This window comes from Phacochoerus africanus, chromosome X (genome assembly GCF_016906955.1).
Source record: "Phacochoerus africanus isolate WHEZ1 chromosome X, ROS_Pafr_v1, whole genome shotgun sequence".
Lineage (NCBI taxonomy): Eukaryota > Metazoa > Chordata > Mammalia > Artiodactyla > Suidae > Phacochoerus > Phacochoerus africanus.
Window position 1 is genome coordinate 878,383 of NC_062560.1, and position 19,348 is coordinate 897,730.

At 57.1% G+C, this 19,348-nt stretch overlaps 1 protein-coding gene across 1 annotated transcript; it reads left to right on the top strand.

Annotated features, from left to right (window-relative positions):
• Positions 1-763: 763 nt before the first annotated feature.
• Positions 764-14,221, top strand: LOC125118745 (granulocyte-macrophage colony-stimulating factor receptor subunit alpha-like). The gene is made up of 12 exons (XM_047765553.1): positions 764-1,108; positions 3,026-3,119; positions 3,874-4,013; positions 5,270-5,396; positions 5,502-5,631; positions 6,275-6,459; positions 8,715-8,848; positions 9,346-9,369; positions 9,926-10,061; positions 11,642-11,744; positions 12,901-12,982; positions 13,394-14,221. The coding sequence occupies exons 2-12, from the start codon at positions 3,047-3,049 to the stop codon at positions 13,481-13,483; spliced, it is 1,224 nt and encodes a 407-aa protein (XP_047621509.1). The 5' UTR covers positions 764-1,108; positions 3,026-3,046; the 3' UTR covers positions 13,484-14,221.
• The last annotated feature ends 5,127 nt before the right edge of the window (positions 14,222-19,348 follow it).

Here is a 19,348-nt window from a genome sequence, read left to right on the forward strand (position 1 = left end):
TGACCTGAGCACCTGAGACCTATACCGCAGCTCACGGCAACACTGGATCCTTAAGCCACCGATCGAGCGAGGCCAGGGATCAAACCTGGATTCCCACGGACCCTGCGTCGGGTTCTTAACCTACTGAGCCACAGCGGGAACTCGCAGAAGCACCCTTTATTTATTTATTTATTTATTTATTTATTTATTTATTTAGTCTTTTTGCCATTTCTTGGGCCGCTCCCGTGGCATATGGAGGTTCCCAGGCTCGGGTCAAATCAGAGGTGTAGCCGCCGGCCTACGCCAGAGCCACAGCAACGCGGGATCCGAGCCGCATCTGTGACCCACACCACAGCTCACAGCAACACCGGATCCTTCACCCACTGAGCAAGGGCAGGGATCGAAGCGGCAACCTCACGGTTCCTAGTCGGATTCGTTAACCACTGCGCCACGACAGGAACTCCAGCACCCTTTATATCAAGGGGGCCTTTGCGGGTCTTTCCTTGGGTGCTGAGACCCGAAGATCTTCCTCCCCAGCTCGGGCTTCCCGCCCAGCCCACAGGCCGTCTTGGGAGCTGAGAGGGAATCACCTCCCCTTGGCGGGGGGGATGCGCTGGGGCAGGAAAGGTCACAGACGCAGGACACAGCGGCGGGGGGGTGGGGGACCCTCATTCCCCTTAACCACCCCAGAAGGAGGCAGGGCCGGAGGGGCCGGAGAGATCCTGTTGCAAAAACAGGAACCTCGGAGGTTGATTAAAAAAAAAAAAAAAAAAACGTCTGAACGCTTCCTGTCCCCCCAGAAGATAACGCTGCAGTGGCCACACATACGGGGGAGACTCAGCTGATAGAAGATAAAGGATTTCTCCAGACGCTGACCTACGGAAGACCAGTGAAGCCAAACGAGGGCATCTCAGTGCAGAGGGCACGTCTCAGCGAGCAGGCTCCTTCTTGTGGTCGCCCCGAAACCCCACCTCTAGGAAGGCGCCCCCTCCCCCCGGCCCCTCTGCTCTGTGCCTTCATCCCACAGAGCCTTCAGGCGCTGCCCACCCCTGCGCACCAGCTGGACCAGGCTCTGCCCTCAAGAGCCCCCCGAAACGGTCCGAGGAAGATCCCCACATTTGGCCGACAGGTAGGTTGACTTTGCCCATCTTCAGGGCTGTCGCTTTGGCTGAATCCGGTGGTGGCATTGGTTTGGGATGGGACAGAAAGCGGCATCACTCAAGGGCAGGAGAAGGGACTCGGCGTCTGGGGAAGCTGGTTTCCGCATGGCTGTACACAGTCTTGGGCGGACGTGGCAGGGTGTCCGTGTTGAGGGGGCCCGGCCACTGTGTGCCCTGCGTCTCTGTGCTGTGTCATGTCTACAAGTGACATGTTTCCTTTGGGGTGTTTTTAAGCAATAACTTCATCAAGGGTTTGTATCAGACGCCCGCCTGCGCCAGACAGATGCCACCCCCCAAACCCCGGGCTCGGGGACTCTGATCCATGAGTCTGCCTCAGCTGGGTTTTCCCCAGCTCTGGTGACACCCAGAAAAGCATGGCATCTTACCTGGGAAGGCCAGGAGTGATGGCACTGCCACTCCATCCTCATAAAACGAACACAATGGGTGACTCATGTTGTGTTCAGAACCTGGGAAATCTTTCGTGCCTTTGCTGGAAAGCCTCCAGGGGCCACCAGAAGGTAGCTGGTGGCTGGATGTTGAGAGGCGTCTTTGGGAGCCCAAGATGGAATACAAGCCTCAGTTATCTCCCTGCCTCCTTGAGCCACGGTTCCATGGCAACGGGGAATCCAAGGCACGTATACAAGCTATGCCATGACTTGCAGCAACACCTGATCCTGAACCTACTGAGGGAGGCCAGGGATCCAACCCGCATCTTCATGGATACTAGCTGGGTGCGTAACCCGCTGAGTGAGCTGCTCCCCTTGGCCAGCTCTTGATGCTGAGATCCAATGGTCTCCCTACACCATTTACTTCCCGAAAGACACGGACCATCCTTAGCCACCCGCTCCACCAAAACTGTGCCAGGGTCACTCCTGACCTGGCTCCTGGTTTCCCTGTAGGCTTCCAGCTCACCTGGCCTCACAGTGGCTTCATCCAGGTGCAACCTCACCTCCCAAGGCTTCTTGCCCCTCAGTTTCTGCAACACAGGCAGCTCTCTGGCTCCCCTGGGCCACCCAGATCATTTCCAGGCCAGTCTCCTCACCCCAAGGCCACTGACAGAGGAGACCTTCCAAAGCCCTGGTTCTTCCCCTAGCGTGGTGCTGGGAGTGTCCCTACCTGAAAGGGCCTTTGTGAGTAGAAGAAAAAGGCAGAACCAATGCGTTTGGCTCAGGGCCAGGCAGAGTTGCCTCATGCCCCAACGTGGCTGCTGTGGACCAGCATGCTCATCATACATCCCTGGAGGCCTCTCCTGCCCCTTAGGGACCACTTAGGAGAAGATCAGCTTAACATAATCCTGATACCAACTCAGGCATTCTCAGTGGATCTCCACATGCAGGAATGTGCACAAAAGATGGCCCATGATAGTGGGCCAGGGGAAAAAATTGGGGGGGGGGTGTGGCACCCAGAAAATGTTTCTTTAATCCCAGTTTGCTTCGAGTTGGCATCATGAATATATGTTAAACTTGCTAATGCCTTGGAGGGAGTTTCAAGCAGAATTTAAAAGGGGACTGACTTTACCTGATGCCTCAAGGGTGTAGGAGGCTAGTGACCACACTAAGCTCTGATGGGATATTTGTAGACCACATAGGACCTCACGAACCACCTAAGAACCCTGTAGAGGAGCAGGAGAGGTGAGGCTCCCAGAGAAAAGAAGAAAGGGATGTGTGATGAGGATACCGGTTCACAGCAGCCTCTCTGGGCTGTGAGGTAACTGTCCGTCCCTGAGCCAAGTGCCTTGGGCCTAACCTTTTCCTCTACTCACAGAGGCTCCGACAGATAGATTCTGATTCCTGGGGACTCCCCCGGGGGTTGTGCTAAGAAGAAAGGGTGCCTTCCTTGGTTGAAATCAGACGTCCTGAGCTGCTGTCTCTTCTTTGACTGTTTAGGTCCAGCTGTGGGGCTGCAGCATGGTGAGCCTGTTGAATTTTGTAAGCCTCCTGGTGCTCGTGAACTCAGCATGCTTTGTAGACTTACAATTGGGTAAGTGTCGGCCAGTCCTTGAATGCTGGCATCTGTGACGTGGTGGGGCTGTGGCACCCCTAAGGCTTGAAAGGGGCAAAGGTGGGGGAGGGGCACAATGGGGGAAGGGGAGGAACGGGTACCCACCATTAGGACTGAAATAAGCTACAAAGATATGCTGCCGAGCACAGGGAATATAGCTAATATTTTGTAGCTATAAATGGAATATAACCTTAAAAAATTAGGGTTTGCTATAGGGTACATCTGCAACTTTTATAATACTCTACATCGACCATACTTCAATAAGACACTCAATCTAGGGAATTCCCACTGTGGCTCAGCAGGTTAAAAACATAGCTAGTATCTATGAAGATTGGGGTTCGATCCCCGGCTTTGCTCAGTGGGCGAAGGATCTGGCCGTGCAGTGAGCTTTGGTGTAGGTTGCAGGCCCCTCTCAGATCCCACGTTGCTGTGGCCATGGCCTAGGCCAGCAGCTGCAGCTCCAAGGCAACACCCAGCCTGGAAACTTCCATATGCCGTGGGTGTGACCCTAAAAAGGAAAAAAAATTTCCAATGTAATTAAATGGCTAATTAGGCCGAATTGGCCTTGATAAAGGAAGAAACAAAACAAAAAGCAAACAAACAGACACAGACCCAACCGTGATACCTGGAAAACATCTCCCCTCAGCTGTAATTATGATGTCGCCTGGGGGCAGGAGTGGGAGGGGGGAACCAACTCTCGTTAACTGTTCTTTTTCTTCTTTTTAAATTACAGCACAGAAGGAATCTCCTATTATAAATGTGAAGCTAGATAAAAGGAAAAAAATCTTAACCTGGAATTCCAGGAGAAACATGACTCAGCAAGAATGTATAATTGACATACCGTTGGAGGATCCCATCAGACCAGCCGTAGAGGTGGCTGCTCATGGGTCATGCCCTGTGGCTTTGCTTCTTAGACAGCTTAAATTTTCCTGAAAAAATGTGTCTTGAGCCTCCCATTCCTAATGTTCTCGTGGGGGAGGAGAACACATTTTCCATCCTCTTAGGTTCTGTCACGGGGTCTGCAAATTAAATGCACAAAGGGCAGATTAACAGGAGAAGAGGCATTCTGTTTTGTTCCTATGTGTAATTTGGACATCCATGAAGCTTTACAGAAAAGAGGGGAAAACCCGAAGAAGTGATCAGACCAGGGAGTTTCGGTGTCATTCTTACAAAGGGCAATACTCTTTGAAGACATGAGGAAACAAAAGGAAAGATGTTTGCTCTGAGGGCTGGTAAATTACGGGAAAGGACTGCTACCTATGTGGGGAAACTAAGGGAAGATAAAGGTTCTTTGATAAGATCTTCCTGCGGGGGGCTCTCCATCTAAGTTACACAGGCCACTCTCCACAGGCAAGGGCGGTGTTTTTACCACCTTCCCAAAGGGCAGCCTACACCTGCTTTCACGCAGAGAAGGGGCGTTAGCAAACTCTTCCTGCAGTTGTTGATTCTCACTGCCTCCTTCAGTGGAAAATAATCCGAAGGAGGGAGAAGCTAATTCTGCCTTTTTTTTTTTAAATGAGGAGGTAAAGGATTTTTTGCAGACTCGGAATTTTTGCTCAGATGTGGGTTTTCCGTGAGGCTGAATTTGAGATGAGCCCAAGACAGCAGGTCTTGGCTTCCAGGGGAGGGACAGGCCGTGCCTGGGTCTAGCAGCCACTCACGGGGTCCCTCAAAGTTATCCTTTTTTTTCTTTTTCTTTTTCTTTTTAGGGTCACACTTGCGACATACGGAGGGTCCCAAGGCTAGGGGTCAATTGGAAGCTGCACTTGCCTCTACCACAATCCGAGCCACATCTGCGACCTACACCACAGCTCACGACCACGCCAGATCCTTAACCCACTGAGCGAGGCCAGGGATTGAACCTGCGTCCTCATGGATTCGAGTCGGGTTTGTTACCACTGAGCCACCATGGGAACTCCCACATTCTTTTTCATGTTTAAAAATACTGAATCACTATGTCATACACCTGAAACTTGCATCATAGAGTGAGTGCAACAGCTGTACCTCGATCAAAACGAGGGGTTTTGGTCAGAGGCCCCCTGCCTCCTGCAATGGTCTCGGGATTGTGTGTCGGGCCAAGGAGCCTGAAGCTCAGGTGGCCTATTTACTCTTGGCTCCGCCTCTTCCAGGTCTCTGATGACGACACCTACACCTGCACCTTTGTCAGCCACTTGGTGCACAGGGGGGCCAACCTCACCGTGAATGTCACCGCAGATGGGCAGGTGTACCAGGAGTTCCTGACAATTCCCAACCCAGGTGACCGCGCCCCCCCACGGCTTCCTCCTGTTGGAGGCACCCATGGGGCCGGCGGGGCGCAGGTGCTGGCGGGGCCGCTGTGAGGGTCTGTGGCTGTCTTTCCAGGCAAAGAAGGTTCCGGAGGCACAAACCTGTCCTGCCTTATCTACAACATCCGCTTCATGAACTGCAGCTGGATGCCAGGCCCAGCCGCACCGGCCGACGTCAGCTACCACCTCTACATGTGGGCATCCCTGTAAGCCGTGCCCCAGGAGCGGGGGCCTCGCTGGGGGTGGGAGCGTTACCTGCCGGATGAGCCACAGCCCAGACACGCTTCCTCCGGGTCCAGGGGCATCTCTCTAAAGGCTCCCCCAATCCCAGAGGAAAACGCCCACGTCCCGGTCACCTTCAGCGGGCTCCCGGCGCCAAGCTCTCCACCCTCCCCCAGGCGGAAAGTGTCGGGAAATTAGCAATTTAATCTTTTTTCTTTCTTCTTGCCCATGGCGTGCAGAAGCTCCTTGGCCAGTGAACAAACCCGCCCCACAGCAGTGACAGTGCCAGATCCTTAATCTAGGAGGCCACCACGGACCTCCTATTTTTAGTTCTTTGTTTTTCTTTTTTTTTTTTCCTTTTAGGGCCACACCTGCAGCATATGGAGGTTCCCAGGCTAGGGGCTGAGTCAGAGCTGCAGCTGGCGGCCTATCGCACAGCCACAGCAACGCCAGATCCAAGCTGCATCTGCGACCTACATCGCAGCTCATGGCAACGCTGGACCCTTGACCCACCCAGTGAGCGAGGCCAGGGGTCAAACCTGCATCCTCATGGATGCTGTACTGGGCTCTTAACCCACTGACCCCAGCACGGGAACTCCCTCCCTGACGCCCATCTTGCAATCGCAGTCACGGCAACGTGTCGGAATGCAGCTGGTACATCCTTGATTCCACGGGGACGCGGGTGGGCTGCCACTTCGAGAACCTCGACGAGCCCCACAACACGGACAATTACTTCTTCCTGCTGAACGGGACCAGCAACGAGACCGCCATCAAATTTCTGGACTCGATTCCCTTTGTAGGCAAGGATATAGGTAAGACAGTGGCCTCCTCTGGCAGTATTCTGCCCCTTCTGCGAGTTGTCCGCTGCGTGGACCACGTGCTGGGTCCCGGACTGGCCTCGGCAAGATGCAGCATCTAGATTTAGGCTCTGGGAAAGACCACACAGGGTGCTAGGCTGCTCCTAGCTGTCCCTTGGGGTGGGACGCCTGCATTTTTGGCACCCGTGAAACATGCAAGATACAAGGGATTCATGTTTTTGGTGATCACAAGTTCTAGAAACACCTTGCCAACCCCGAATTAGCAACTACTGATTCCTGGCTGCTCGGGGAAACACAGGGTTAGCCTCCGGTCACAACATTTTCATCAGCTTATCCAATGCATGGATTTTCCACCATAAGGCAGGTCACAGCCTTCCTGTGCTTAGGACTGATAGGAAAAAAAAAGTTTCCTCTACCCTCTTATGTGCGGTGAAAGGGGCATGCAAATTAAATTGGCAACGGATCAACAGAAGAAAAGCCTGCAAGTTTAATTTTAATTTCTACTTGCATGGGCGGGGGTCCACAGAAATAAAATAACAGTAACACCCCTCACGAGTGGTTAGACTCAGGGACGTACATGCTATTTTAATAAAGAGTGATACATTGCGAAGACGGGATCAGACAAAGGGAAGGGAATTTGAGCTTCTGGAGGTGATAAAAGGCATGTGTACACTCAGGGAAGATAAGGGTTATTTTCGTAACGTTTATGCAGATTCATCTCAGTGCTGATTTGTCCATCGTTTTCACGGTCACTAAACTTCCCCAGGAGTTCTTCTGAGGCACAGTGGGTTAACGATCCGCTGTTGCCATTGCAATGGCTCGGGTGGCAGCTGCGGCTCAGGTTCCATCCCTGGCCTGGGATCTTCCACATGCCACTGGTTTTGCCAAAGGGAAAAAAAAAAAAAGCTTTCCCAGAGAGAGAATTCATGGAAGCCCTCATTTCTCAGGAGTTTCTGCTTTTAGTCAGATAAAGGCAGTTTGGGAATGAGTTCTTTCTGTACGTGTTGCTTCTCAGTTGCCTTCAGGCATAAATAACCCTCATGCCAAAGTGTCATTTTTTTTTTTCCTTTTTAGGGCCTCACCCACAACACATGGAGGTTCCCAGGCTAGGGGTGGACATGGAGCTGCAGGTGCCAGCCTCTACCACCGCGACAGCAATGCAGGATCCTTAACCCACCGCGTCAGGCCAGGGATCGAACCCACATCCCATGGATACTAGTTGGGTTCTTAACCCGCTGAGCCACAACAGGAACTCCCAAAGGGTCCTATGTGGGGGGGACACTCTGGTGCCTTTCAGGAGCACCAGACAGAACTCGAGTGCTGTGCTCGGGGGGCCGTTTATAACGGTGAGGTGGGCGACGCAAAGCACAGAAGCGTGGGAAACGCGGTACCCCATCAGCCATGGAAAGAGCACCTGTGTGCGGTCTGAGCTGCGGAACCTCCGCTGGGGACACCCCTGTTGGGCGACGCCCATTTCGTGCCACCTTCTGGAAAATAACTGCTGAAGTTCCACGGGTGCTGATCTGGGGGTTCCAGGCTGTGTTTGAGGCGCAGGCAAATTTTCAGATTTGCCCTCGGTGAATAAACCAGACATGCTCGGTGGCAAAGGCGCCGTCTCCCGGCTGAGCCGCGTCCACCAGACTTGAGGCCTGGCAGGGCCCTGGGGTCTTTGAGATCTGAGCATGGGAACAGGGGCCCCCTACTTGTCCATGGACCTCCTGTCCTGAGCTTGGGTGACCCTCCCCGTGGCTTCTCGTCTGCGTCTGGGTCTCCTCTTCCGTCTCTTAGAAGGACAGTGCCATCTGCAGTTCCTGGCAGAGGAGGGGGCTCTCGGAAGCCGACTTCTGGGGGTCTTTCCATCCTCAAAACGCCCAGGTCCAGCCCACCCGGAGTGCCAGCTGGCGTGTTTTCCTTAGGCTGGGCACGCAGGTGACTCCCCTGAGACCGCCCAGCCCGCCGTTTGCTGAGCTCCACCTAAACACCAGCCAACCTCCGCCCCGTGGGTCATAGGATGTCCCAGAGGCCGATGCCTCTGCCCGGACCCCAGCCATTCCACGACCTGGAGGCAGAGGCTGGGGCTCAGCCAGGACAGGCGCTTGCAGCAGGGAGGGGACAGCCCGGGTCTCGGGCCTGGCGCGCCCATCGCCTTCTCTTCCAGGGACGACCGGGATGCTTCTGCAGGGTCCCAGGTCACGGACACCTCCGCCTCGCCAATGTCTCACCCGAGGCCTCTTTGCGTTTCTTCTCAGAAAAGTATAACCCACCAGCCAATGTCTCGGTCACCTACAATGGGTCCTATTACATCGTGCGCTGGGACAACCCCAAGATCCGATTCCACCTTTCCCATCACATCCTGTGCTACGAAGTGGACGTGCAGAGAAAGGTTCAGGCCCCGAGCGTCCCGCCTTCTGCGCTCCTCCTTGGAGCGGAAGCCTCACGCATGAGAAGCTGACGCTTGGCTCCAAAAGTCTGTGCTGTGTTTGTACCTTTACTGTCTCTTCGTCCTGAAAATGCTGTTCCTTCTTTTTCTTTCTTTCTTTTTTTTTTTTTTTTTTTTTTTTAGAGCAGCACCCGCAGCCGATGGAAGTTCCCAGGCAAGGGGTTGCATTGGAGCTGTGCCCACAGCCATGTGGGATCCTTAACCCGCTGAGCGAGGCCAGGGATCAAACCTACATCGTCATGGATGCCAGTCGGGTTTATTAACCACTGAGCCACCATGGGAACTCCCGCTCTTTTCTTTATTCTTGATTTTTTTAATTAAAAAAGTTGTTTTTTTTTTCCCCCTTACGCTTATAATAATCTTCGTGCCACCCCTGGGTTGGGAGGGGCTCTGTTTGAAGATGGAGAAAGCCCCTCATCGTCTTCCCCTTCTCTTTTCAGGGCAGCGTCTCCAAGGGGGAACCCGTGAGTATCTCCCCCTCTGCGCATCCCACAGCTCTCGGTGGGCAGCACAGCTCTGCTCAGCCTGGGTCCCCCTCTGCCCCTTTAGCGGACGGTCCACAGGTTTTCCTCCCACGGAGAGGCCCCCTGTGGATGGATAGGTATCCGTTGTCCACGAGGACACCCCTGAGCTGTCTAGGGACCGCCTTGCTGTCCCCAGGGTGGGAGAAAAAGTGACAGCTGGGGTCCCCGGAGCAGCACGGCGTCGCATCCACGGGCGTCCGAGTCCAGTTGCTGCCTCCTCGTCCTCTGTGGAATCAGAGCAATCCCGACCCACCTCCCAAGGGCGTGAGGACCTGCCCACCACATGTCAGAGACTCATAGCTGTGACCCCAGGTGGGGACCGGCTCCCCCTGCAGATGCCGCAGCCCCTTCAGGGACTCCGCCCCGCCGGCCCGCCCCCAGCAGGAGACTCGGAAAGGTCACCTTCCTGCCAAGGTCGCAGCCCTGCCTCCCCCCTGCGCACAGCCCAGCGTTTGTGACCAATGCCCGAGACCCTGGCTCTGTATGTCTTCAAAAGGTTTTCCAAAGAGGAGAAGACGAAAATAAGTACCTGCTGCCGGGCGCCACCGTGACGGGGGAGCACGCCCTGCGCGTGCGCGTGAAGCACGCCTACGGGACCATCTGGAGTGACTGGAGCGCCACCTGCTCTTTCGGTGAGACTCCCAGAAATGCCTGTGGACCCTGACGGGTGGCCGGGACAGAGGGAGATTGAGCCTGTGAATTCTGCTGCCCGAGCCTCCTCCTCTGGCTCTTAGGAGGACACTGTCCTTGGCTGGCGGGCCCCCCTCATCCAGGAGGACCTCCTCCCAGACTCCTCACTCCATCACACCTGCAAAGACCCTGTTTCCCAATAAGGTCCCATTTTCAGGATTTACAGGAGGGGCACATCTTTTGGGGGTCCGCTGAGCCAACTGCAGGGCCCCTCCCAGCCAAGGCCCCAGGGATGGATCGGGCGGGCCGTCTGATCAAATACACCATCCACAGCGTGTCTGCTTTCCTGCACCCCCCACTCTGACCTTTCTGGGTTCACTATGGGAGGCCTTCCTTGATGCAACCACACGGACACAGGCCGCTCTGGGGTCATCTTGCTGCAACCCCACTGGGGTGTCTCTAAGGCCCCCCAGCCCAGGAAAGCCACCCTCCGGGAGCCAGCCAGGCTGTTCACACTTTTCTCCCCCCATGGGGGGCTCTGTCTGCCCTCCAGGGGGCCCTCCTCCTTCATGGGAGAGGCTGGGGCAGTCACAGGGAATGGCCTGGACGTGTGACAGTTAGCATCGCTGGGCATGGCTGGCATGGCTCCTGGCAGGGAGGTGCCCAGAGCTTCCCCCGTGAGCTTTGTGGTCCAGACTCCCTGCATGCCTGCCCCGTAGGACCACGGGAGCCATGACTGGACCCCCTGGAAGCCAACAGGGCATGAGCTCTAAGTATGCACCTGCTGAATGCCTAAAAGCCATAGGGCTGCCCCACTCTCACCGCAGAGAGGAGGGGCCAAACCCACGTGTGAGCTTCCTTCCTCGTGGGCAGTGGTTCACGTCTCGCAGAACTCTGGAGCCCACCTGTCAAGTCAGAGTTCCCAAGAGAAAGCCTCATTTGCAATTTTTTTTTAAAACAAGTTTTATTGAAGTAGAGTTGCCTTACAAGATTGTGATCATTTGTGCTGCACAACAGAGTAATTCAGTTCTACATGTGCCCACATCCATTCTTTTTCAGGCTCTTTTCCCACATAGGTGAGCACAGGATGTTGACTAGAATTCTCTGTGCTGCACAGCAAGTCCGTGTTGACCATCCCTTCCACACACAGTGGTGTGCTTGTCTCATTTGCAATTAAAACAAAAACAACTCATACCCACAACCACCTTCCTTCCAGCCTTGACATTTCACAATTACACATTCATTCCTTTGGCTATGCAGTACAGTGTTGAGAGTAACTATGTATTAAGAAGGAAGGCATTGTGCGGTATCCACTTTGCCCTGGTGGAAATGTATTTGGTGGGTCCTCTCTCATGAGGGGGAGGGGGCAGTGGATGGGGACGATGAGGAGGGGTCGGGTGAGGTGGGCATAGGATCCTAGAACAGTGCCAACATTCCCACTTCCCTTGGGTCCCTGCGTCTGAAAGTTCTTCTCTCTTTTGCTCCAGCCCTGCTTCCCCTACCCCGCAGTCTGACAGTGGGGGTGGGGGCACGAAGATGACCCCCTGGTCACTTCTGACCCTCTGCTTGTCTGCCCCATCAGGCTTCCCTGAAAAGGATTTCAGAGGATTCCTTGTCATCCTGGTCGGGCTGCTGGTGGGGGCAGTGGCTTTGTTCAGCATGGGCCTGATGTTTCTCTGTAAAAGGTAACGACCCCCCCACCCACCCACCCCAGACACCATGGTGTGTGCAGGAGGCCGGCCACAAAAGGCCACCCAGGGTGGGGGTGGGGTGTCACCCCCATGTACAAGGAACGGCCAGAAATCCAGGCTCAAAAGGCCGATTCGAGGTTGCTGAAGCCAGAGCTGGGAGAACAGCTGACGGCCGGGCTTCTGCCACCTGAGATCATGCCATAATGGGGCCACATATCCATTCCGGTTCTCCTCCCACGGCCGGCGGGTCCTGGGAGAATCTGACCCTCTGTAGGTGTGGGGTCTGCACGCTCCCTGCAAAACTCAGTCGCGATTTTATGCCCAGAGGAACGAGCTTTAACATAAGAGCTTTCAAAAAAAAAAAAGCCTGGAGTTTTTGCAAGGAGCACACAGGTGACCGGATGACAGGTTGGGGACGTCATGTGGCAGATTGGCCCTGAGCTCGGCACCGGTGAGGCTCTGTCCCCTGCGTCACCATTAGGAAACGGATGCTGGGTGTCCCCTGACTGGGGACTGCGATGGAGGCCGACTATGGGTCACAGCCACCACACGGGGGCAGCAGCCGAGCACCACGGACCGTTTCTCCAGCTCCAGTTTCCTGGTTTGAGGCACAGGGTGGGGGGGGGGGGTGGCCTCCGGCTCAGATGGGGCTGTGGCATCAACTCGCTGAAGATTTAGGCTCTGTGCCCTGTACCGGCTGCCTGACGATGCCTATGCAGGATATGCCCACCTGGGGTGACCAGAACCAGGCTGCTGCTGGGCAAGCCTGGCGGGATGGGGGCCCATCCCGTCTCCAGGGCAAAGCCCCAGGACTGTTTGACACACGGGGACCAAAGTCAGTGATGGAGAGTGTGGGGTGCTAGTGGCGCCTGGGGGTTCCCATCACAATTGCAGCCTCATGGGGACCCTTGCGGTAACTCAGGGTATCCTGTGGTTACTCGGGGATTCGTAGCAGGTTCCGGGGCCTTGGGGGACAGTTGAGGGCCCTCGAAAGGGCCCTGGGGTCACACCAGCCTCACCACTGACTTTGAGCGGAGTGGCTGGTGGGACCCTGGGTTTCTCCAGGACGGGACAGGCGCCCACGCCTCGGGGACCAGAAGGCCAAGCCAGCCTCTCTTGCCGTCCACATCTTTGGCCCTTTTCCTGCCAGGTTCTCCCTGAAGCAAAAGCTGTTCCCGCCCATCCCGCAGGTGAAGCAGGACCTGGCGAGCTCCTTCATGTCCAACCTGGAGGTGAGTGACACCGGGTGGCTTCTGGTTCCGGCCACCACCTCTGAGAAGCCGGGGTTCGCCTCTTTGGAGGTGGGGCCGGAAGGGTCTCTGCTCGCTGGGGGGGGGCCCTGGTGAGGGTGGCGGGAGGAGGTGGGGGGGTTTGGCCCTCCAGCCGCCTGCACCGCTGAAGCCCCTCCTTCCAAGCCTGCAGCCCAAAAGCCAAAACCCGAAGCAAAGTTGAGGAACCCCAACAATGTGACCTATTTCCATAGTGGAAACCCCGGGCTTCTCTTTGAGTGTGGTTCTCTCTCTCTTTCTTTCCCTCTCCTCCCCCTTTCCCTCTTCCCCCTCTCCCCCTCCCCCCCCTCCCTCCTCCCCCCCTCCTCCGAATGAAGAGCTGCTCCAACCCGTGTGCTGTCCTCTCTCTCGCAGACGGCCTGGGACAGGGGCCACCCCGCGCCGGGCTCCCAGGACCCCGAGGACATCCTCACAGTGGAAGAAACGCGGTGCTTTGCCCGCTGAGACCTGGAGGTGCTGGGTCGGGCCCCGCACCCCAGTCCTTACGAAAACGCCGCCGTAGTGGGACCTCTGATGCATCCGCGATAGGACTCGGCGCGGGCCCCTCGCCGGCCCCTCGACCCCGCGGCCCCCGCCCCTAGCATGGACTCAGTCTGCAGCCGCCGCCCCGCAGGTTCCCGCGCCCCACCCGCGACCCCCGCCCCCCCGGCGCCCGCGGGATGGACCTGGCCCCCCAGCTTGGACGCGCCCGGCGGGTGGAAGAGGATGAGTCCCACACACAGCGGTCCAGATTGTCCGCAGCGGCACAGATTTGGGGACAGACAAGTCGGGAGTCACCTGTCCGCACTGGGCAGCCCGCCCACAAGGGGGCGAAATAAACACACACGCGATCGGGTATTAGGGCATCGCAGGGGTTGCCTGTGGGCACAGCTTCGTGGTTCAAGTTCCTGGCGGATGCTGGTCCGCAGAGGAGGAGGGAGAGAGCCCTTTCCCGGCGGGTGCGCTTGCCGGGGGTGCATGTCGTGGCCTCTGTGGGTTCCTTTGCTGCTCTGGTTCCTGTGTGTCTTCCCCTTCCAGCAAACTGTGCATTTTATCGAGAACCCTTTATGAACGAGGTTATGTAACTTAAGGTTACAATACAGTGGGTCGCCACGGGTTAAGGTGACGCTCCATGTATTGTAAGATGGGGGTGCCATTCCCTGGTGGCTCAGCGGATTGAGGAGCTGGTGTTGTCACTGCTGCGGCTCTGCTGACTGCTGTGGCTCAGGTTCGGTCCCTGGCCCGGGGAACTTCTGCATGCGGCGGGTGCAGCCAAAAATAAAACAAAAATAAAATAACATATTGGTTATATGCCCTGGACTGTCCACGTCGTAATTGCTATTGAGAGACTCTCCGCAAGGGGGGGTTTGGGGGGATGGGAGGGGGGCGTCCCCATGGATGTGAAAATCCTCAGGCAGAAGTTGGGGTGAGGAATTCCCTTTGATGGCTAAGAACCTGGGATAGCGTCCCCTGAGGATGTGGGTTCGATCCCTGGCCTCGCTCCATGAGTGAAGGATCTGGTGATGCCGTGAGCTGTGGTGTAGGTCACGGAGTGGCTCGGATCCTGTGTTGCTGTGGCTGTGGTGTAGGCAGGCCGCTGCAGTCTGATTCGACTCCTAGCCTGGGAACTTCCATGTGCTGCAGGTGCGGCCCTCAAAAGGAAAAAAAAAAAAAAAAGCTGTAAGGGGTAGGCAGACGCAGGGCAGATCAGGGATTCTCACCCAACCATGGCCCCGTGCCCCCGGCCCCCGGCCCCCAGCCCCCAGCCCCCAGGCCTGGTGCTGCCCCTGCTCCAGGCTCTACTGGCCCCTCCAGGCTGCCATTCACCCAGGAGCCAGGGCACTGGCAATTCTTCAAGGACACCTCCTTTTGTCTCAGAAATGCTTCCTGAATACGCTGCAGCTCTGTGGAGAGGGGGCAGAGGTGCAGGGGACTCTGGAGGGACCAGAAAGTGACACAGGTGCTCCGAAGGCATCGTGCCATCTGGGAGAGCTTCGCAATATTTTCCCCAAATCATTTTTTTTAAGGAAAGAAGAGCCAAAAAAAAGAAAGAAGAGCAGAACATTTTTCTATCGCCCTCTCTCTGTTTTTTTTTCTCTCTTTCTTCTTTGTCTATTCCTCTCCCTCTCTCTCTGTCTCTCTCTGTCTCTGTTTCTCTCTCTGTCTCTCTTCAGTCTTGGTGGCGTTTAGCCCATTTACAATATTGTACAACCACCACCTCTATGCACTTCTCATCCCCCCCCCCCCCGAGGAGACCCCGTCCCCACAAGCTGTCACTCCCCCAGCCCCAGCCCCAGCCCCTGGCACCATGAACCCTCTTCCTTTCCCTGTGGACTTGTCTGTTCTGGACGTTTCCTCTCCATGGAATCCCACAGGGTGTGTCCTTCTGCGTCTGGCTTCTCTCACCAGGCATCGTGGGTTCAAGGTCCATCCAGAGGCAGCCTGTGTCCGAGCTCCCCTCCTTTTCACGGCTGCATCATTGTCCACTGTGTGGAGGGACCCCATTCTGTTTATCTATCCATCCATCATCCATCATCCACTCATCATCCATCCACCACCCACTCGTCCACCCATCCATCCATCCATCCAACCACCCGTCCATCCATCCATCATCCATTGATGGACGTTTGGGTTGTTTCTTTTCTCTCTCTCTCACTGCCCACCCCCACCCCCGCCACACACACACACACACACACACACACACACACACAGCGTTAAAGCTGAGCACACTCATGGAGGAAAATAGTCACCAGTGCCCCCACGGTGGCTGACATCAGGCACCCCCATATCTCCATATGCAGGACGAAGACACCCGCCCTCCCTGCCCTTCCTCCGCCAGGGGCAGAAGGAGGTAAAGGCAGAGGAGGAGAATGGAAACACCTGCTGAGAACCACAGCCCTCTGCTGCAGCTCTCCACCGGCTCGGCACGTCGTAGCTACCTGGGCTGGGCCACCCCGGGAAGAGGCCGACCTCGCTGCCAGGCCAGGCTCACCAGGGCTGCCCGCCAGGGGCGTGCGGACGTGGGCTGAGACGCCCCTGCAGACGCGGAAGAGGTGTCAGCTTCCTGATTTCCTGGGACGCCGGACCCCATCCGAAGGCAAACCTTCGAAGAAACGGGCATTTCACAAGAGGCGGTAGCTGCTGATTAGGGTGATGTGATTTCAAAACTTCGAGGGTTGGGCTGGGGCCAAGCTCAGAGGAAAGCTCTTGCGAAAGCCTTGTGGGGCTTTGAGAAGATAGGAAAGGGGAGGCTGTCGATGGGAGGGAAACTCGTTATCACCGTGGACGTAGCGCCTGTGACCCCAAGATACCTCCCCCCAGTGAGCCACGCCAGGGTGGCGCTGGAGATAACTCGCCAGGGGTTGCAGGAGGTGCCCTAGTGCCGGCCGTGACAACTGGTCCCGGGAGAATGGGCTTCTCTTGGGGCCATCAGCTCCAGTGGGTGGTGGGCTTGGCCCCCAGGAGCTTCTGATGCAGGAGGATGGATGCAAATTAAAAACCAGAAGAGCTCCTTGGTGGTTCAGGGGGTAAAGGACCCGGCGTTGTCAGAGGAGTGACTGGGGTTGCTGTGTGGTGTGGCTTCAATCCCTGGCCCAGGAACACCCACGTGCCAATGGGACATGAATTTGGAGTTGACATCCACTGAGTGCAGGTGTTGAAAGGGGCAGAAAGGCCCCACCCCCGTGCAGGTAGCGAGCTTGGGACTACACACTGGCTGGTTTTCTGAAGCAGTGGCCGCCAGGCCTGGGGACAGCTCTGGGACAACAGGTCTGCTGGTTCCCGCAGGGAGCAGAGGGCACGGCTTACCCTGCCACGTCCAGGGCGCCAGGCCAGCAGGAATCTCAGAACACAGAGTGTCCTTGCCTGGGGGGCAGGGCAGCCCCTGCGGCAGGATGTGTTTCTGCTGGGAAACTTCATCCGGAAAGGCCCTCCTCTCCGGGGAAACCCACAGGCTACCCGCAGGGTCACGGATGCCCGGCTCGCCCGACCCCGAGGACGAAGCCAGCCTTGTGCCAGGATCTGGCCCCCGAGGGGCTGCCTGTTGGCAGCCCCGCAGTGCTGGAGGGTCTCAGGCCCAGAGCTGTGGGTCTTCCCTGCAGGTTTGCAGAGCTGGGCGTGGGCCAGCGAGGGAGGGCAGTTGAGCTCCCGGCCTCGCCGCCTGGGCCTCCCAGGTGGCGAGGCTGCCCCCGGTGGAGTTGCGGTTTGGGGCGGGGTTGTCTGAGACCTGCTCAAGCCCAAGCTGTGTTCGCTCCCCACCCCCACCCCAAGAGGTGCCCCTTTGCAGCCCCAGCCCGGCTTCCCCAGGGCTGTGCTGGGACCACCTGCTGACCAGCTGCAGAGAACACCGTGCAACGTCCATGGGGTGCGGGGGACAGGGCAGCAGGTGAGACCCCCCCCTGCTTCAAGAAAGGAGACCCTCTCTGCAGTTCTGGAGGGGAGACAAGATAAGATTCTCCCCCACAAACAGAGGTTCCCAAGTGCTTCAGAGCAGGCAGGGGCTGGAGAAGCTGGAGAACTGGGACCTGGGGCCACCCTGGGGCGGGGGGGCGGCAGCCTGAGGAAATTCAAGGTCTGTCCTCAGGATGGACCAGCTGGACGCAGCTGTGTCCACACCACCGGCCGCAGGGTGACAGGCCAAGGTGTCCTGTTACCCCGTCCGACGCTCTCCAGGTAGACGGGCGGTTTGCACACGTTCACACTAGAGACACAAGCTTTTCTCTTCAACGCACACGCACACATACACGGTGTGTCCCCATGGATACTAATCAGGTTCTTAACCCGCTGAGCCATTAGGGGAACTCCTGGGATATGGGTATAATCCCTGGGTACAGGTGTGCTCAGGTGTCACACCCGTGGTGCACCTGACAGACATCTAATCAGGTGTGACACGCGGTCCCTTGTGCTGCCGCGGGTTACGGGTCCGGCCTGCCTGTGGCTCTGGAGCAGGTCGCAACGGCAGTGCAGGTGCAGTCCCTGGCCTGGGAACTTCCTCCTGCCGCAGGTGAAGCCAAAACCAAACCGAAGCAAAGACACACGTACCAATTAGTCCCTTGTTGGAGTCCAGGGGTGTAGTCATACCCCCACGTGCGTGCATAGACCTCCATGGGGCCTCACGCCAGACTTAATTAATGTACCCCACGGGGCCGGCCCCTGAGCACATCTGTACCCTACGATGCTGATAATCGCCTAGGAGTTCCCGCTGTGGCTCGGCCGGTGAAGACCCTGACTAAATCCGTGAGGATGTGGTTCGATCCCTGCCCTTGCTCCTTGGGTTGAGGGTCTGGCGTTGCTGTGGCTGTGGTGTCGACCAGCCACTGCTTGGCCCCTAGCCTGGGAACCTCCACGTGCCGTGGGTGTGGCCTTAAAACAATCATCATACTACCCTCTGCACAGCTATCCTCTTCCAGAGGTGGTCCTGCAACCGTTGCTTCGTATAGTAACCACCCCAAGTTTATTCAGCCTGTCATTGCAGCGTTACGATGACACGCAGGCAAAAGCATCATCCTAAGCCCCAGTAGATAGTGTTGGGAGGACGTGACCGGATGCCTGGACGGTAAGGGGCTTAACCCACCCCTTTCCGTCCACTGGCCGATCCCGGCTCTCGGCCGTGACCACCGTTCCTGTGCGTGGCGGAGCTGAAGGCCGCCTGGGGAGGGTGCTCTGCAGCCGTGCTTGCGCGCAGTGACTCAGCTCCCCGGGGAACTGAGCCTCCGAGTCCCGTGGGGGCGTCCACCGGCTCCACGAACCCCTCCCTACGTGCCTGGGAGCCCACTTCCCAGAGAGAGCTGCCCGTTGGGGTCCTGATGGGCACAGGGCCTCGTGCGGCCCCCCGCCCACTGTCAGGGGGACTGAGAGTTTCCAGGGTGGGCGAAGCTCTGTGGGCCCTGCCTGCCTGGTTGCACCAGCTGGGTCCCCAGGGGCTTTGGCAGGGGCCGGGTGCTGAGTCGGGGGCTGCTTTTCTGGTCTCTCTGGGACCAGCTGGGCCGGGCCCGGGCCCCACCCTTCCCATTCCTATTTCTCTGTTTCTGTTCCTCCTCGTCCCTTTCCCGGCTCTCCTGGGGGTGACAACCCGGGCTGTGTGATGGACTCAGCCTGAGGGAGGAGACAGGCGATGGGGAAACTTAGGACAGGCAGGTGGAGACGGAGCCGGCTCCCCAGGGTGATGGCAGAGCCTGCTGGATCCTGCAAAGGGAGGGGCCCAGGTGACTCACCTGCCTGGGGGCCTCGCTCCCCTGTGCTGGACGGTGCCTCCATCCTCAGCCCTGTCTGCTCCCCTCACTGTGTCCAGAGACCCCCAGACACGAAACCTCAAGTCCTGTCCCTGGTTAG

Coding starts and splice junctions, on each gene's coding strand:
- LOC125118745 (XM_047765553.1), top strand. CDS start 3,047: ATGGTGAGCCTGTTGAATTTTGTAAGCCTCCTGGTGCTCGTGAACTCA. Junction 3,120..3,873: donor CTTTGTAGACTTACAATTGG/GTAAGTGTCGGC, acceptor TTTAAATTACAG/CACAGAAGGAATCTCCTATT. Junction 11,745..12,900: donor CTGATGTTTCTCTGTAAAAG/GTAACGACCCCC, acceptor TTTTCCTGCCAG/GTTCTCCCTGAAGCAAAAGC.